This window comes from Melanotaenia boesemani, chromosome 20 (assembly GCF_017639745.1).
Source record: "Melanotaenia boesemani isolate fMelBoe1 chromosome 20, fMelBoe1.pri, whole genome shotgun sequence".
Classification (NCBI taxonomy): Eukaryota; Metazoa; Chordata; class Actinopteri; order Atheriniformes; family Melanotaeniidae; genus Melanotaenia; species Melanotaenia boesemani.
Window position 1 is genome coordinate 16151098 of NC_055701.1, and position 18408 is coordinate 16169505.

General features: G+C 38.7%; 1 protein-coding gene across 1 annotated transcript in view; it reads left to right on the forward strand.

Moving 5' to 3' along the window:
- Window positions 1–5439: 5439 nt before the first annotated feature.
- The window catches only part of spred1 (sprouty related EVH1 domain containing 1), a 38531-nt gene continuing 25562 nt past the window's right edge, over window positions 5440–18408 (forward strand). Inside the window, exon 1 of the mRNA XM_041972895.1 lies at window positions 5440–6311. Within this exon, the coding sequence (XP_041828829.1) occupies window positions 6280–6311 (32 nt within the window). The 5' untranslated portion in view covers window positions 5440–6279. The remainder of the gene's footprint in view (window positions 6312–18408) is intronic.

Sequence of the window (18408 nt, forward strand, 5' to 3'; positions counted from 1 at the left end):
TTAAAAGCTTCTGAGAACTCAGTCATTTCCACTACAAGGATACATCTGAATCAAGTTCTGCAGAAATTATTTAACCTAATCAAGAATATATTTAATCGGGAAATACTTTTGAGGAATAATGAAGATTAGGTTTGCAGCACTACACATTTTTGTATCAGTGTTTACTTTTTTGTGTATACAACACAGTATTTTGAACTGCAAAGTAAGCCACAATCAAAAGCCTGTTGAGCATATGCACAAAACACAGCTGGAAATGAAATTTTTGTCACTGTTGTGGAGCATTCTCTGTATTTTTGCCACCTTTTACACTGAAGGGGAGAAATTTGTCACATGGATGCATGCAAAGTTTATACATAAAAAGCATGGATGCTTTTCATATCAGGATAGTAACTATTAGCCAACCAAGTGTTGGAATGCTCCTCTTTTTTCTATATATGAAAAAACAAAAACATCTAGAGAATTCAAGTTTAACCTAATTTTAGACAGAATGGGAGGTCACAGAGACCAACACATGTCACTACAACTTCCATGTTGCTCATGCGATACTTACACTAAAGGTTTTTATTCCTATTATCAATAATTTTAAAAAAGGACTGACACTAAACTCGTGAACATAATATTAAGAAATTAAAAACATTTGAGCTGAAAATCAACAAAATTGAAGGCCAATTTGATTGCCCAATAGAGTCTCTGCACTGGTTTAACTGACAAGAATATTGTACACATTTCATACGACTCAAACTTCTGAAGCTTTCAGAAGATGCCGCTATCTGTGTAGAGAACAATCCAACATCTGCAAACCGAGGTGACCAGTTGTTGGACTTTAGGAAAGAAATGTTGTCCCATTCTTGTCTGATGTAGGATTTCAGCTCCTCAACAGTTCTAGGTCTTCTTTGTCTTTTATTTTGTGTTATGGTAAAGTAATTTTAAGTGATGAAAGATCTGGACAGCAGTTAGACCACCCTTACACCACTGAGTCGTGCTGTTGTGATAGATGCTGTATGTGGTGTAGTGTTGTCTTGCTGAAATATACATTCTGAAAAAGATGTTGTTTGTTGGATCAGAGTACAAGTTGCTCTTAAACCTGTGTATACCATTTAACATTGATGGCACCTTTCCAGATGGGCAAGCTGCCTGTTCTTTAGTCACTAATGCAGCCCCATACCATCAGAGAGGCAGGCTTTTGAACTGAGTGCTGATAAAAAAAAAAAAGCCAGATGATCCCGCTCCTCTTTCGTTTGAAAAATTGGGTGTCTGTGATCTCCAAAAAGATCGGTCCATCTATAGAACAGTTTTTTAACTTGCCTCATTCTATTTTAAACTATCTGGCCCAGAAAAGACAACACTATTTCTGAATCAGCCTCATATATGGCTTCTTCTTTGGAAAATCCAGCTTTAATCGGCATTGGTGGAGAGCAATAAACCTCAAAACTTCTGACCATCTTTACTTAAAATCAGCCTCTTTCAGGTGTTGTTTTTAATACCAAATATGTCTCTAATTTGTTAATTAACCTTATTATTAGCAAAATGTTCCAACAACTGATCCTTTTAGTATCACTTATTTAGTCTCTCTACCAACTTTTTGAGACATGTGGCTCCCATCAAATGAAAGATGAGAAATTCTTTTTCAGAAAACTAACAACTCATTGTCAACATTTGATCTTTTTTTGTCTTTGTTGTATTGTGAATGAATTATTGGTTTCCTAGGTTAGCAAATAATTGCTTTTTTTTTATATTTACACTTTACAAAATATTCCAACCTTTCTGGAATAAGTGCTGTAATAACTGAGGATCTGGTTGCCAGTCTTGGGGGAAAGCTATGCTAACTATGCTAACTGGTAATAGCTTTAAATTTGATGTACAGTCATAAAGGTGTTATGAGCCCTGAAAAACTTTTTTTCACAAAGACAAATTATTCCTTTATATCAGTTATAATAGAAACAATACCCCTAATACCCTTACCTTTAATCACATACACGCACACATGCCAAACCTCTACCTCTCCTGTCTTTCATGTTGTCCCTTCTCATCCCCATGAGAATAGTAAACAGTCATCTGTTACTTCCCCTCCAACATATTCATTAATCCCCTCTATCCTGTGGGGCTGGATGATGATTACAGGGAAGCCAACTGAAGCCGCCCAAATAAACACCCCTCAGGCAGTAACAAAGGCCTGTCCACCTCACCCTAAACACAGCTTCCCCAGCTAGATCAGGTTTCAATCAAGCCCACGCACAACACACAAACAATGGGAAGTAACCAAGTCTCGAGCACTGAAAAAGCCAACTGTGGCTTTTTTTTATGTTCACAAATTCACAGTAAAAGTTCTTGCCATTTACACAGCTCAAAAAACTCTAGAAATGTGTTACTCTCAATAACTCTGACGCCATAATGACCTTTCATCTGAACCAACATCCTTGTTTGTGCATGGTCACAAGTTTAGCTCCTTTAGCTTGACACAGTTTGCTCATCTAGTTATTTACATGCATCGCTTTTGAGAGACATTCTTGAAACAACATCCTGTAAATGAAAATCACTCGTGCAACTTAAACTAAAAATTTTAAAAGCAGTATTCAGGGGAGAATCAATCTATCAATATGCATACATCCAGACAGAAGTCAAAGAATGAAAGTTTGTTCAGTGCACATCAAACATCCCTGGAGGCCCTCAAACTTCCTTCTCAACTAGCCACTACACCTTTACTTCTCACCACCCTGCAATTAGCTTGCCTAAAAGTTGCAGGCTTCTGAGGCTTGGCCTACAATAATCATAGGTATGCATTGTTGCGTTCAGCTGCCAGTGCTTTAAAAATCAGCACCTCTTGTTTAAACCACACCTCTCGGCCAAGGTTGCCAAGAGTCCACTGTTGTTGTTCAACTGAGCCTAATACAGGTAAATCTGTATAGATTACTTTCTTTTTTCTTTTTTTCAAAGGGAGAAATAACATTTCTTTCTGTTAAAACATCTGAGTTCACACAACAAAGGTTGTGAGTTAAAAATAATTTACTGAAATACAGTTCATGGTAAATGAAACTCAGACCAGGCTACTTGCCAAGAGCTGTCACCAGTTATCTTTAGTCATTCTTTGTAATGAAATGTTACTGTACAAAGACAGTACTTCACCTCTCCTCTCCTGTGACCAAAGGCTATGCTGCTGAGAGCTGGTGATTATGTTACCTGTGTTTTAAGGTCAACATCGGATTCTAGTATGGCCAAATCTTATGATCTACCATCATGAAAAGTATTTGGGTTCTTGAATCACATAACTCATTCAGACTTGATGCAACCTATGTAAATTTCATATTAACTCTGAGGAAAGTCTAGCAGCAGTCCTCTTACTGATATCACTCCAACAATGCAGTCCAGTAGGAGCACTGGAGGCAAACACAAATTGCTCGACCTTTTAACCATTATATGTTCCTTTCTGGTTAAAGTCATTACTTGTCCAAATGCATTTTTCTTGTCATTTTAGAGGATTGTATTTCATTTCCCCCCAAGTTATAACTTCATTTATTGCTCTATGGAGATAAAAAAAAAATCTATTTTCATTTGTAGTTTTACTTTTCATAAGCTTTTTGATACTATTTCACAAGTTTAAATTTATCAGGTCGTGGCATTTATAGTAATGCTATAGCCTCTGAAAAATGAAGAAACATGACAAAACACAGTTCACATCAAGCTATAATCTGGAAATAATTTCAACGATCTTCTTAAAAGTCAAGCAAAGTTCTGCTCTGAATGAGGTTTGTGTTGAGCTAAGTACATCCCTTTTCCTGCGGTTGCTTGTTGGCAATGGAATGTTGGCTTGTTTACTGCCTTAAGCAGAATTGTGACTCTGATTGCTCTTGGGAGTTAAGTCAAGGGATGCCTCTGTTAGCTAAACATCCTGTTGCCTTGTTTAAGTACACTACATTGTGTGGTGTTAAGTGTGTGAAAAACACAGGAAATGCACGAGGGTCATCTGCATTTCTGAGATGAGAAAGCAGGCTGACTTCCTGAACTCAAAATACTCTAAAGGATAAAGGCATGCAAGTGGGAAAGTTCATAGTCATTGCTTTTTCTGCTCTAATTCATACAAGAGGCACTTGTAAGCTTGATCAGTATCAGTGGTAACCCAATTTAAAAAGGAAGAAGTGAAAGAAAGCGGCTATGGTTTATAAAAGACAGTCAGTCTTCTATAGCTTGACTACCCAACGTGAGCTTTTATAGAAATACAGATTATGCACAGAAGTGCATGTGAAATTCATACCAGGCTGGCATTTTAGATATATTCTTGGTGAGAAAACAACCTTGCGAAATAATTCACCTTTGCTCTGGACATACAACTGCAAAGCAGGTCACACAGCACAGACAGAAAACTTAATTTTACACTAAAGGAAGTTCTCAATATGTGCCAATATGTGAAGGCTGAGCATGATGGGATATCTGTACAGTGACACAGAGGGGTGTTTTACATGACTGCAACATAAGGCTCTGGCTCAAGCTGTATGAAAGCCAGAGAAATACAAAGAAACTTCTCACACAACATGCTGTCACTATGACAACCAGGCAGAATCATTTAGCCTGATCTCTTGCCTTTCCACACAGCACAAAAATCCAATAGCATTTAAGTCTTACGCAACCAAGCTACCGATTCACTCTGGAAGGCTTTTAGCACATTTACAAATTAGGTTCATAGATCTATACATTGATTTAGCTATACTTCCATAGATAAATATCATTTTGGAAGGTGATCTACCTATTTGAGAGGAGTTTGAGGTAACAGATGGGACAACTTTAATACTTTCAGAACTTTCAAGTATTATAGTCCTCTCATTCTACCAGACTTGGTAGTGGGAATTCAAAGCTCCTCTTTGTGGTTTAGAGAGTCATCCCATGCCTTGACTATTGTTTTAATTTTATGATTTAATTCACTATTAAAACCAACAGTATAACTAAAATGGTACACCCTCTATTTTTTTCTAAAAATTTGCTGTATTTCAGCATGATTTTTTAAATAACTGCCTTCTCTCCTTTTTACTTGACACTCAAGAATAAAACTGCTTGTGTGCACTACTCCTGCATGATTAATTAACACTCAGACAGAAATACTACCTCAGGTTTAGCTACATTAATCGTGACGGGGGTCTGATGTAATTCCACGTGCTGCAGCAGACATGGCTGTGTTCATCTGAAGCACTTCCACACTATTTGCAACAGAATTTTAAGGAGTGGGGCGAGTGCGCTCAATCACGATAAAGCTGCTTTATGAAAGAAAGTTGCAGACACTGTTAATGGCTGAGTGCATGTGTCAGCCCGAGTCCTTCCTCCAGATTATTTTCTACGTCGCGTGCTATCACACAGACGCTTCCCTCTTGTATCAATGCGTGATTGAAGGGAAACTTCTTTTGGGAAGTGGGGGGGACTACTTTAGCTCAACTTTGCAAAGAAACACTCCTAAATTGCGCGTATGGTCACAGCGGAACTCAGTTTTTCACAACATTTGCAACTATTCAACCAGAAAGACTAAACTCTGTGAAGGAAAAGTCATTATTTTTGAAAAAGTAATGTGTTTTCACTACGTCGCGGAAGGATCTGATTTTCTCAAGCGAGGGTCGACACATCCGCCCAGTTTTCCGATGTTTCATTCCCCCCCTAGTTGAAAATGGAGTTCGATTAAGCAGATGTCCACCAACTTATCAAGGGATTTTAATGTCTATCTGCCTTTACTTACCGCGCCAGTATTGATACTGAAAGCATTTTAAACATTTGCTCGCCCTTTGGATGCCTTTACTGCATATTACTTGGACACGTTGACGGAGCAACGCTGCACAGCGCTTTTTCAAGTGTTGTCCAGGACCTGAAGTTGGCGAGTGGATGCTCGACAGCCAGCCATAAATAACCTGCCAAACATTACAGCCTACAACAAATTCTACATTTTTTGAGGATCTATACAGTTTTTTTTCTCTCAAATCGGGGATCCGTGTTTGTCGATGAGGATGATGCCGTTGGCTCATTTGTTGTGGTCGGATTTTACTTCCAGGGAGGATAAAATGAATCAACGATTGTCATTCCTCCTCGCGATTTAACATTAGTCCCAGCCTGCAAAACTAAGCTAGCTTCACTTGGTTTTCACGTGAACGCTAAGTTAGGCATGCCCGTTTTTACATCGTTTACTTATTATCCTAAATAAGGGTAATTTCTGTTTGTGAAGGAAAATGGTGATTTTTGTGGTATTTTATCCCGCCGTCACTGCGTCGTCGATGCTATTGCTAGGATTTGGATCCCCGTGAGGAAAAAATGAGTGAAGATTCAACAAATCCAAATAACGAGTGAGTAGTGTTCATATATCTTTGTTCTTTATATTCAAATAAACGCACGTTTACCTTTAGCATATATGTATAGGGTGCAGTTCAGTAGTAAACACATCTTTTAGAAATTAGCTCAACGTTGTGCAGTGCACTGTTCCCAATGACATTTATAACCGTGCTACGCTGGTATTTCATCATCTGGCTTTACTAATATTAGCGATAAAAAATTGCTTTTAGATGATTTGTGAGCTATCAGAAAGGATTAGATTGGGGGATTTGAAAGAACAGTACTTCACAGAGCCGGTGAAATCTGTATAAACACCTCATCCTTTACTATTTTTGTCACTATGATTTAACTAACGTAAATGCTGTGAGAATTCCCATTAGGCCACAATATTGTATGTGTAGTAATGTTTGCCTATGTATGGTTCACTTAGGTGGAAAATTGTATGCTCTCGACATGTATTATTGCGCAGATAAGACAGTTGAGGTATTACTTAGAGTAGTTAGCAATTACTCATTTTAAATGCATTTATATACACATATATGAATTTTCCGTCCATCATGATTACACTGCGCTATATTGACAGCCTAGATCATTGTGTAACTGTTGTCCGCCATAATTTCGGCACATAACCATCGATTAAAATCGTGCAGTTCGCTCAGTCCACCCTTTCTTTAGTGAAAGCTCTTCATGCTTATTGCGGCAGTGAAAAGCCGAAGATCCTTTTTTTTCTCAATCACACTCATTTACATATCACAATCCCCATTCATAAAAACCATTAAAATCGACATCAGATTCACGCCCTGTACTGTACAACCTACCAACATTCATTTTAATCTGTACTTGTGTTGCTTTCATGCACGTCGCGCCCATTTCTAGTCTCATTTTAGCATTGTTTTAATGGGTTGATCCCTTGTGAGCGCTTGTTGACAGTCAGTGAGAAATATCTGCTTCGGGAGGTGCTGCGGTCACATGATTCCCTCCATTCATAAAGTACCTGCCTGCCCATTCACAGCACTGTGCAGCCTTTAGCATTGCGCCGACTATTACACAGTGATGACATTTTCGAAAAATAATGTACAACACAAGTACGGCGCAATAAACACCGGTGCAATTTTTCATATTTAATTTGCGTAGTTTTGCCAATTTAATATTTTTTTCATGCCTTAGAGGATTTTTTTTTCTATAATGTATTTTTCACAGAGGAAGTCATTTACGGTGTCATGGCTTGATGTTCGAAACACACCCATGCCTTTTTTTTCCAGTCCATTTATTTGGCCTTTTTGAGGTCGATTTAATGCATGAGGTTTTGTCCTTGAAGGGTACTTGTGTTTTCTTATGTAATAGATGCAATCTTGTTTTATATTTTGTTGTTTTTTTTGTGTCCCCCTCCCCCTTCATATCAAGCTATAGCAAACAGATTACAATTAAACCTCTCATCCATGTGTTGCTAAAAGGTAATTCATCTGGACTAATTTATGCTATAAGTTTAGCAATAGCCTTCCATGTATGATCCTAGTAGGAGGGGTGAAGCCTCCAGTCTGAGCTGATATTTATTGTATCTTCAAATTGTGTTAACCCATTAGAGGGAGGAAAATGGTAAAAGCATTCCTAAATTTTTTATGTGGAAAAAGAAAAACTCATATCACCACACACCTCACATTGGGACTACCGCCACAGGCCTATGTATTATTGGGGTTAAAACACATATATATGCTGGGTTTGTTCTATTCTGCATGATAGCGGCAGCTAAGATGGCGAAGTGGTCCAAACATTGTTGCTGTGATTCCACCTCCTCCCTGGCAGTTGTATGATTCATAGTATTGGAGTGAACAGAATACCAAGCTAAGTCCAAATAGGGTGTCTTTAATTTGTTGCAAATAAAACAAGTCACAAAAATATATTTTGGATTATTCAGTTTTCTTTTTTGCATCAAAGATAATGGTGACCATTGTCTTTTTTTTTTTTACATTGTGACATTGTGTTACCTCCCATTAATAATGAGAATTTTGGTCTGTTAGCCAGTTGTTCTTTTAAAAAAAAATATAACATTCCTGGAGTACATATGTTTAAATATGATTATCTAATAATTTGCTAACAAAATCTAGGGAAAGACACCTTTGGCGTCTTGTAGTCTGCCTTTATACTTTTAGTTAGAAAATATAAGATTTGAATGATAGGTGGTAAGCCAAGCACCTGCTGCAAATATCTTACTTGGCCGAGGTGCAGTTGTGTTCACAAGGCTAAAATGACAAGAATGCACCAAAAACTATGTGAGAATTTAGTTTGTCTCTTGTCTGCAATGTCTATTGGTGTGGGAAGAGAAGTGTGATGCAAGACTAAAAAGAATATTGCACTCTAGGGCTATGGAAAGTTGAGGGTTAAAAAGATGTTATGAAACTCTGTTCAAGTCTATGAATGCCACGTTTATCTAAAATATCTTTCTCAGCTCGGAGAGCTCACTCTCCGAGCTGAGTCTATATATTTTTCTGTGTATAGTATATATGTTGTGCATTGTCATTGTATACTTACTGTTTGACAACCAAACAGATACATGACTTTTCTTTTTTGACTACCAAGCTACATTTTTGTCTAATGAAAACAAAACCAAAGCATAAAAGAAATTCCTATTTCCTCTTTTCCTTTTAATTTTTTTATTCTGTATCCCACTTCCTAAATATCAAATTATGTTGTAGAGTTTAGCCAGTCTACTGACTGGTATTGCACAGTGAACATCAGTTGCCTCCATTTCCTTTTGAGCAGGCATGCATAGGCTATGGCCTCATTGTTTTAGATTCCTGTAGCGCTGTGTTATTGTCTTTTGCCAGTCAGGTGATCCTTGGTGATTCCTTTTTTTGTGTGTGTTCTCATTCTTTCTGTGTGATTGATTTGACAGCTCAGCGTTTTATCTGCCAATGTGGGTGTCTTGATCTTATCACCTGTGGGCTGTTTTGCGCTGTTGCAGAGCTTTCCAAACACATTCCTCACAAACAACCCCCATTATGTCCTGAAACGACAAGGGGAGACAGATACTTCAGCTGTTGGAGCTAGTACTTTATGGCCTTGGTAATTGCCTATATCCTGTAGCCCTTATGTTAAGCTAAATAATTTCCCGGACCTTTTTATAGATAGTATAATACAGGGTTACTGCCAGTTGTTGGAAATGACCTTCACAAACCTTTAGCTTTAGCTCCAACGTATTCTGTGTTACTGACACATCTGACCAACTCTGCTGAGCTGAACATGTCTTTAGTTTTGCTTCTGTTTTCTTTTGCAGAAGTGTTGGTTGTGATGGCAGTGGTTTACAAGGGCAAATGAAATGTGTTATATGACAGATACACAAGGCTACTTGTAATGTTTTACTTAACTCTTCGTTGGACATATTTTGGCTTGAGTAAATTCTAGCGCATGTTGTTGAAATTTCAATTCTTTTAGTTGGAGAGAAAAAACATTTAGAGTAGACAAAACGTATATTCCAGTGTCTACTTTCTTATAAGCTAATCTATTGTTTGTGTTATTAATAACAATCTTTTTCTCAATGTAATCGGAGCACTAGCGATGCATTTGAGACTGGCTAACAGACTGAATCAGGCCTTGTTGAGTGGTGGACTGTTCCATTCTCATAGCCAGATTGGGGCTTGGATGATGTGTATTTTAAACCTGAGCCACTTCCCTCTTATGATTTTCATTTCCTCTTCAGGTATTTTTGGAGCACGCATAAACTGGTGTAAGTGTCAGCACTGCGCTGGTGCAAAATTTCAAACCAGTTCCTGTATTTTTAATACAAAGATGTGATCCGGATGTATGCAGTGCATGTGGACTAAGCCAACAAGTAGACTTGTCTTTTTTTCCTGTTTGTGTGTGTCTCCATCACAGCATCCACGCAGCAGGGCTTGTCTTTATTTCTTTGTTAAGGATGGCCTCTGATGTTCACAGACCATATCTTAATGCCTCTAAGAAGTGCTTTTAACTCTAAGTGTCTGAATTGTGGATATTGTTTTCAGTTGTGCTACATGCAGGAGCATGAAGGCTGGGCCTTGTTGTAAGCTCTTTGCTGCAGCTGTGCTAAGATGGTTCTTTCCTGTTAGGCCACAGACATAAAAGAGCACAGATGTAAATCCTGAACCTTGTGTCTTTGATTGAGTTTCCAAATGCTTTGAAAACAGGACAGGGTTTCTGTGTATGCGTCTGTGCACACACACTTGTGTGTTTATTTCTGTGGAAACATTTGGCCTGTGTATGTGTTTGTGTGAAAGATAGGGCAAATCCTAGATGAGTGAATTTAAGCAGACAGAACATTGCTGTGTCAAATGACTTTCTTAATGAGTCAAGTCTTCAAAAAAGATTAAAAACTAGACGACTGTTGTAACATGTATTTTTGTCTGCTCTGTCAGCTTTTGATCACATTTTGTCCTTTCCAGTGACTATATTTAGCACTTGAAACAGACTTATTGTTTGATAAAAGGATTTTTCAATTCCTCAAATTTCCACAGACAGTGGTTCAGCTTAAATCCTCTTAAATAACAATTTAATTGATTAAGATGGCCTAATAGTTTGGAGCTTTGCATTTCTGCAGCTGATGATGTTATGGTATCCATTTCAGCTTGGCATCAGTGATGGTTTACAAGTTGTCCTAGAAGTTTTGTGCTAACATCTGTGGGCCAGCATCTTGGTGTGGTGGTTTATTTTTTCTAAGTAGCTCCTGAGATGTATCGATAGTTTTTCCCACAGCTACATGGTTGGATCCCTAGGGACTACTACTCTTACATCAAAGCAAACCATAGACGCCGTAGTCGTAGACTTTTGTGGTTCCTCTTCTTATAATTGAAAGCGTAAGGTTTTAATTTTCCAAATGCTTGTGGTTCAAATTAAGATCATCTCAATATGTGGATTTGATTGATGCTTGAGAATAGTTTTTTTGGCATTTGATACACATATGGGATTCCTGATTTATAGCACCCCAGCAAAGCGACATCTTTGACATTACTGTTAAGGGTTTCAGGCCTAATCTGGTAATAGAGGGGTTGGTTTGAAAATGAGTGTTAGAAATGTCATCTTAGTAAGCGTTTCACATCACACTCATGTACTTGTCAGGTTCATATTTTTATTTGGATTGCAGGATACTTGGGCCCAAGGAGCATTGTAAGGGATATTACACTGCAAGCAGTGTAGTATATTTCAGTAAATTTGTCATGATGATATGTAGTATTTGGATGATAATATATTTGTAATTAAGATTTTCTGTGTGGTTCAGCAGCAGACTAGGGTCGTTCTGTTTTATTTATTTATTTATTTTTCTTTCCCTGACTCAGTTTGTAGCTAAGCTGAATGTTCTTGTGAGGGAGATGACTCACCAGCAGCCTGAGGTGTTGAGTGGAGATAGGGCAAATTTCTCTTTCTATAGCCAGCATACTAGTTTTCACTGCAGCTAATGTAAGCAGGCTTGTGATACAGGCTGGTGTTTTTCTTTGTCTCATAATAATCTCAGTTTTGTTAGTGGCTGACAGACAGCCCCTTTAAAAGTATTTTTCTATGCCCATATGTTTTAATTTGCAATGCATCCATGGTAGGCCATGTTGCTGTTTGTTTTGGGTATGTCTGTGCCCTTGAGTTTGCCTCTGGTTATTTAAGTGATTTGAACTGTGGCTAATTGGCTAGCTTGTTTGCACCATTTAGATTAGATGCACTGCTGGAATCGATGGCCGAGGCCCAGCTTGCATGTTATTCCTTCAGTGAGGCATGATCACAATGAAAGAACTTAAACCCCTTTATCCTTCTGCAACTTTCAATCTTAAATTATCACTAGTTTTTTTGGGACTGGGATGATTTAATTGGTAACTCTTCTACAAATGCACGTCTAGTTAATTCCAGTATACTGTTCTTTATATATAAAAGCCATTTATTCACATATATCTTTAGAGAAATGAATCTAAAGAAATTTAATTTAAATCTGAAGAATAAAAATATTGGACAAATATGTTTTATCAAATGTAACAGCCATTGTAGATAGACATATATTCTTTTGCTTTTCACGGCACCTTCCATGTTCCACCTACTTTACTAGTGATTGCTTTCCTTTTGGAGGATAATCTATAGAATCGGATTGGGATAAGTAGCTTGTGTTTATTTTCCCCAATTATATTTTAATTATTTTCCCTCCTTAGAAGTCTTAAAACCAAAGTGTTCTAGTGGAGCTTGACCAACCTTGACAGGCTTCCTTTGGTTTTGATACAGGGAGGAGATGGGGAGGGAAAGGGGGAGTAAAGGAAAGAAAAAAACAGGAGATTGGGGGGGGGTATTCTTTCCTTTTCAGATGCTAATGAAAGAAGGAATGGTTTTCCAGCTTTTAGCTTGCAGAGTGTGTCTCCCTTGCAGCATGCTCCGCTGCCTGGACATTGTGGGAGGACAAAACTCCAGGCCCGGGATCCAATAACGTGAAATTTCAGCAGAGAAGCGGCCATTGTGTACAGAGAGGCAGCCGGGGAGGGGCTGGGCAGAAGGGGGAGACTGAGTAGAGGAAAGGGAGGGCGACTTGGCGAGCACCCAAGGCTCAGGCTACATCCTTTCTCTTTCCCCTTTCCTCCTGCCCCCCCTCCCCTTTCTGCACTCCTTTCTACCACTCCCCTTTGGGGTGGAAAGCCCAAGGCTGAGACAGGAGCAAAGCATGATGGCATGCTGGAGCCCAGTGAGCCATGGCTCAGAGCAGCAGACAAACGGCCACTTTGTCCACTTAGGAAATGGTTGTCCCAGGATCCCCCTTCACCACCACACACTGGAGCAACCAGCCTCAAGGCCCATAGCTGCCTGGCCTGCACATGCTTCATCTTCTCTTTTCTTCTCTTCTCTTCTCTTCTCTTCTCTTCTCTTCTCTTCTCTTCTCTTCTCTTCTCTTCTCTTCAACTACAATCCAAACATGTAAGTAAATATGCAAATGTGTAAGTGGGCAAAGATCTAGAAGTTTGAAAGGTGTGATTTTAAAAGACTCATAAATTACAAGAATGTAAATATTAAAATGGCCTCGTTATCATAGAGAACTACAAGTTTAGGCCGTTCGTTAGCATGTTTGAGGTGATAATAACTTGCCTGATTTGTTAGTTTCCGAACAAAAATACTTGTTTACTTCTCTTCATCCACTGACAAGACATTTTTTTTCTTCTTCTTTTCTTTTTTTAAATTATTGTCACCTTGTTCTCCACCCTGCTCTCTTTCACCCCCCCCCCCCCCCCCCCCCCCCCCCACCACCACCACCACCACCACCACCACCACCACCACACACACACACACACACACACAGAGAGAGTTTTCTGCAGCACTTTTACTCCTGTCTTCTCTACAGCTTTGGTCGGAAATGAAGTCAGTCATCCAGCAGAATAACTTGGAATAATTCAGAATTGGGGGCTCCTTTATTTCTTCCCACCCCCTACCCACCCTTTTGCTTGCATGCCAAGGCCAGCTGATCTGCTTCCGCTCTCAATTGTGTGTCCACTCGACTGTGTGCTCCCAGCAAGGGGCGTGGAGGCCAGCCTTTTGTCTCCACTATCCCACTCTGAACTTTGCATGTGTGATTTTGTGTGTGCTAGCGTGCGTGTGTGTCGGCATGTGTGTATGGATTTATTTTCACACGAAAATATACATTTTGGAAATTGAGTATTTTAGATCCTTCCCTCTAGTTTATGGGAGAACATCCACGCCACTGCTGGACCAGAAACTTTATTAATAAGTCAAATGTTTACATTTTATTCTTGGGTGTGTCTTTTTTTTATGTGGTTTTGGACAACTTATACATAGTCCACTTTACTTCCTCTCCAGGCCCCCCCATGCCCCCTCCCAGTAAGTGTCATTATTGCTTGCATGCGTGTAATGGTAGGCCTGAAGGGTCAAGCCCTGGTCATTGTGCCCTGGTCATGGCTGAGCGACACCACCACCTGCCTTCTGTTCACCCCAGGGACCCTTGCCTGACTGACAGCCCCTTCTGCACCCATCACCCACATCTTTTATTGGGGTCCATGAAGAGAGCAGCAATATTTCCTCCTTTTGCTACTTGCTGTACTGCTTAGAAACACATTTTTCTGGTGTGGCAGAAAAGGACTTTTGGTGACACCCCTATGAGCTGACACCAAAAGGATGTTTGTGTGTGATTACAAAGAGGAAGTTAGTTGTGGTTTTATTATATATTCTCCCACGGTCAGCAACTGTGAAGTAAGCCAAGGGCAACACATTTAAAGGAAAATGACAATTGTGAAATAACTTTGATAGTTATATATTTTGTTTTAAGTTTGTTCAACCCCTAACCCCTCCATTTATTAGAAGAGGTCTTGCTTAATTTTTGTATTATCTGCATAATTAAAATGGCAGCAAAATTCCAGCTTGACATTCAGTATCATTCTTAAAATTACAATGATTGAAAAAAGTTTGTTTCAATGTGTTTTCCATTTTTCACCTAGATTTGCAAAGGTTTATGACAAAAGTGACCAGCTCCAGTCTTTGAGGGCTCTAGTTTGCAGGTTTTAGATGTTTCCATGCTCCAACACTCCGTATTCAAATTAAATGTCTCTCCTCAGCAAGTTGTTGTCAAGTCTTGGCCAAGCATGTTGACCCATTAATCTGATTCAGGTGTACTGCATCAGTCCAACAGGACAGTGGCCCTTGAGGACCAATTTTGGACATCCCTGGTTTATGAGATTGTTGGCAGTTTTTCAGTTTTAAATAAAATTGTGCACAGCTCTGCAAAGTCTTGGTATGCTATGGCATATTATTAGCTACCCTGTAAGTTCACAAGTATATCAAAAGAAAGAAGGATGTCCAATTGTCTTACAGAAGTTGTAGGAGGAAACATTTAGCAAAATGGTGTAAAACAAGTTTTGTTTTTTCTCATCTTGTGAAAGCACAAGTATAAAATGTAGCTTGATAAAATTTTCTTAAAAGAAATTGTTGAATAGATTTACAGTAATTGGGATCTCCACAAGTAATGGCTGATTTGAATGTGAAGATTTTGGTATCGGATAGTTTCTGTTCAGTTTCTAGTTTAAATATTAACCATTCACGTTTGAGCAGGTTTGGGAGAAAGGAGAAAGGCTTCAACATCCGCACAAAAGTGTTTTAGTACATACTAGAAGGCTGTAGAGGGGCTACGATGATTAAAAAGTAACACTCCAGAGCTAGAACAAGACGTAGCACATGTGTAGATAATGACATATCTGCTTAGCAGTGCATTTTGGTGCTAAAGCTGTACACAAGCCAGGACTATCTGGAGCAGCACCACGACACAGTTGGTCATGGACACCATTATTGTTGGCGTGGCTCAGTGGGTACAATGGTTGTCTTGTAGGCTGAAGGTTGCCGGTTCGATCCTCGGCCTGTCGAGCTCATGTTGAGGTGTCTCTGAGCAAGACAACGAACCCTAGGTTGCTCCTGATGGGTCGTGGTTGAGCGCCTTGTATGGCAGCTTCCACCATCAGTGTGTGAATGGGTGAATGTGATGCGCTTTGGGTATCATTCCAGGTACAGTAAAGCGCTATATAAATACAGACCATTTACCATTTGTGTTTGGCGTGCATTCATCACATTGACGTCATATCCTTCAGTTGTGCGGGTCCGCTGTCCGCAAAATTGCACAGACAGTGGAGGTTTCAAAATCTATCAACCTTGGTACCTGATTTCAGACATGATCGATTTCATGGAGACTAATCCCTGGCTTGCGATGGACTGGTGACCTGTCCAGCGTGTACCCTACCTCTCATCTGCTAAATGCTGGGTTAGGCTCCAGCTTCCCCCCGACCCTTACAGATACAGGTACATATTATGAATGAATGAATATATATATATATATATATATATATTATCCTGAAGTCTATTGATTAGATTGAAATTCCTCCAAAAGTTGCATGTTGCCCCGAACGCTAAGATGGCAAACTCCAGAAAATCACCCAGGTTCCCCAGTGGCTGTGGGGAAAAAATGAATGAAAAGTAATTATGTACAGTAAATGTAAATATCCTAACGTCTTTGCTCAAAAAAAGCTTGTGTGTGATTGTATGTTTGTGTCTAGAAAAAGCTCAGTGTCTCATGTCAAGTTTTAGGTTTTATAAAAAGGAATTTTGAGTGAATTAAAATTGACTTATTTAATTATTCATCTTTCATAAGAAGAAAACATGGCTTCAGATTTAATGCTCACTAGCTCTTAGATTAATAACTAACCAAGAAGAACCTGGACACCGCAGTTTGCTAAGGGTGTGGAACGTAGGAGACCAAAGGTCAGCTTTATTATATTGACTTACAACAGAGAAGAAGAGGATGACTGCAGATATTCTGCTTTTGGACCTACAGATTGATTATTTTATACATTATATGTTAGTGATGTGCTTTCCCCCAGCCCCCAATTCATATTTGGCCACAGCTCAAAAACAGTCTTTACAAACATTTGACACCATGTGACATCATCTTTACTGGTTAACTTTACCAGAGAACAGAATGTCAATGGAAAATATCCAATTGTTGCATTCTTGAGTTTCAGTAGGCTCTCTGATCCTTTCCAGTATTTAATATGTTACCAACAATCTGTGCAAAATGCTGCCCTCAGCACACCTTGACCTTTGTTATTTCTGGTGGCTCAGTGTAGTGTTATCTAATCAGGGAATCGTCTGACTTCAAGTGAGGGAAAAGGAAAAATAATGGAACAAAGGATAGCTTGATTTGCAATTATTATTCCATAATAACATAATAAAAAAATATTATTGTATTTATCTTGTGTACTAAATCATGATAGTTAATTACCCATCTGTAAGACCATTTGAATTTTTTCCTCCCAGATTCTGTTTTATTTTTCCCAAAATACCCCCACCCATTTTCAATAGGAAAATATATTTTTCTTTAAATATTTTATTATTTTAGCTCTAGAGGCCTTTTATAACGCACTTGCTGGACAGGAAAGGGGGTCAGGATTTTAACCTCCACCAGGTGCAAAGACAAACTGTAGTCTCTGTATATGAGCCATCTGCTCAACCACTTGATATTAGCACCATAAACATTTTATTTATTTTTTCCCTTTTTAAAATGATTTTTATTTTTAATATTCAGCAGTCTCTCCTATTAGCAGTTTTGTTGACATTATGGTGAGTGAGTCTAATAGAGGCCGCTTTCATTTTCTGACAATGATATTCCTTGTTTGTAACACTTCACCAAAAATGGAGGCAGCTTTTAAAATTTTCTAGTAACATTAGGATTAAAATTTCTTTTAGAAAGGCACAATATTATCGGCACGATATTGGCTTCAAAATGAAACATCGGATATCGGCCATTCCACCGATAAAATAACAGGTACTGGGAGAACATAATCCAAGTCTGTTTTTAGTAGGATAGGATGCACATAACTTGTTTTGCTTAAAAACAATTGTCATGATTCAATTTGACTTGTACATAATGCAAGTTGAAATTCTTTCATTTTGCACAAGGAGTGAGTATTTTATCATTTTCAGCTTTTATTTTTAAAATTTCATTTGCCAAAAGACCAACATGACAAAGAGTATGTCGAATATACTGGTTATTGGTCAAATGAGTTGTAAAATATTGGCATATCGGATATCGTTGAAAAATCAAATAATGTGCATTAGGGATGCAACGGTATTGGTACCAGTATTGAAGAAATTTGTAGATAGAGTATCATAACAATGGGCCTGAACCACAGGCGCTGATCTGTTTAGTGTAATTCTGTTTTGTGCACTTTGAGCGATGCCATGCGCTAACGATGCACCATAATGAAAGGATCAGCCATCTCGAACTTGTTCCGCGTACCTCAGCCAACACATTCAACAGCTTCGTGCAAAACCTGCGCAGTGAATGTTCCGAGAAGCTGACAGAGTGGTGTGTGTCTCGACAAGTTAGGACTATCTGAATTTTTTTTTTCTTACCATGCTAAGTGAAATGATTGTTTTATTTTGCAGCTTTTCTAATGGATGTTTATTTCAGGGCTTAAGGTATTCCACCACCGTGCCGCATCTCCAGCTTGCAGAGTGTTTGCACACAAAAAAAAATAAAGAAAAAAAGAAAGAAAAAGACTACTTAATAAAGGTGAAATTTAAAAGGTGAATTTTCAACCCATTTGCAATATTAATCAGAAA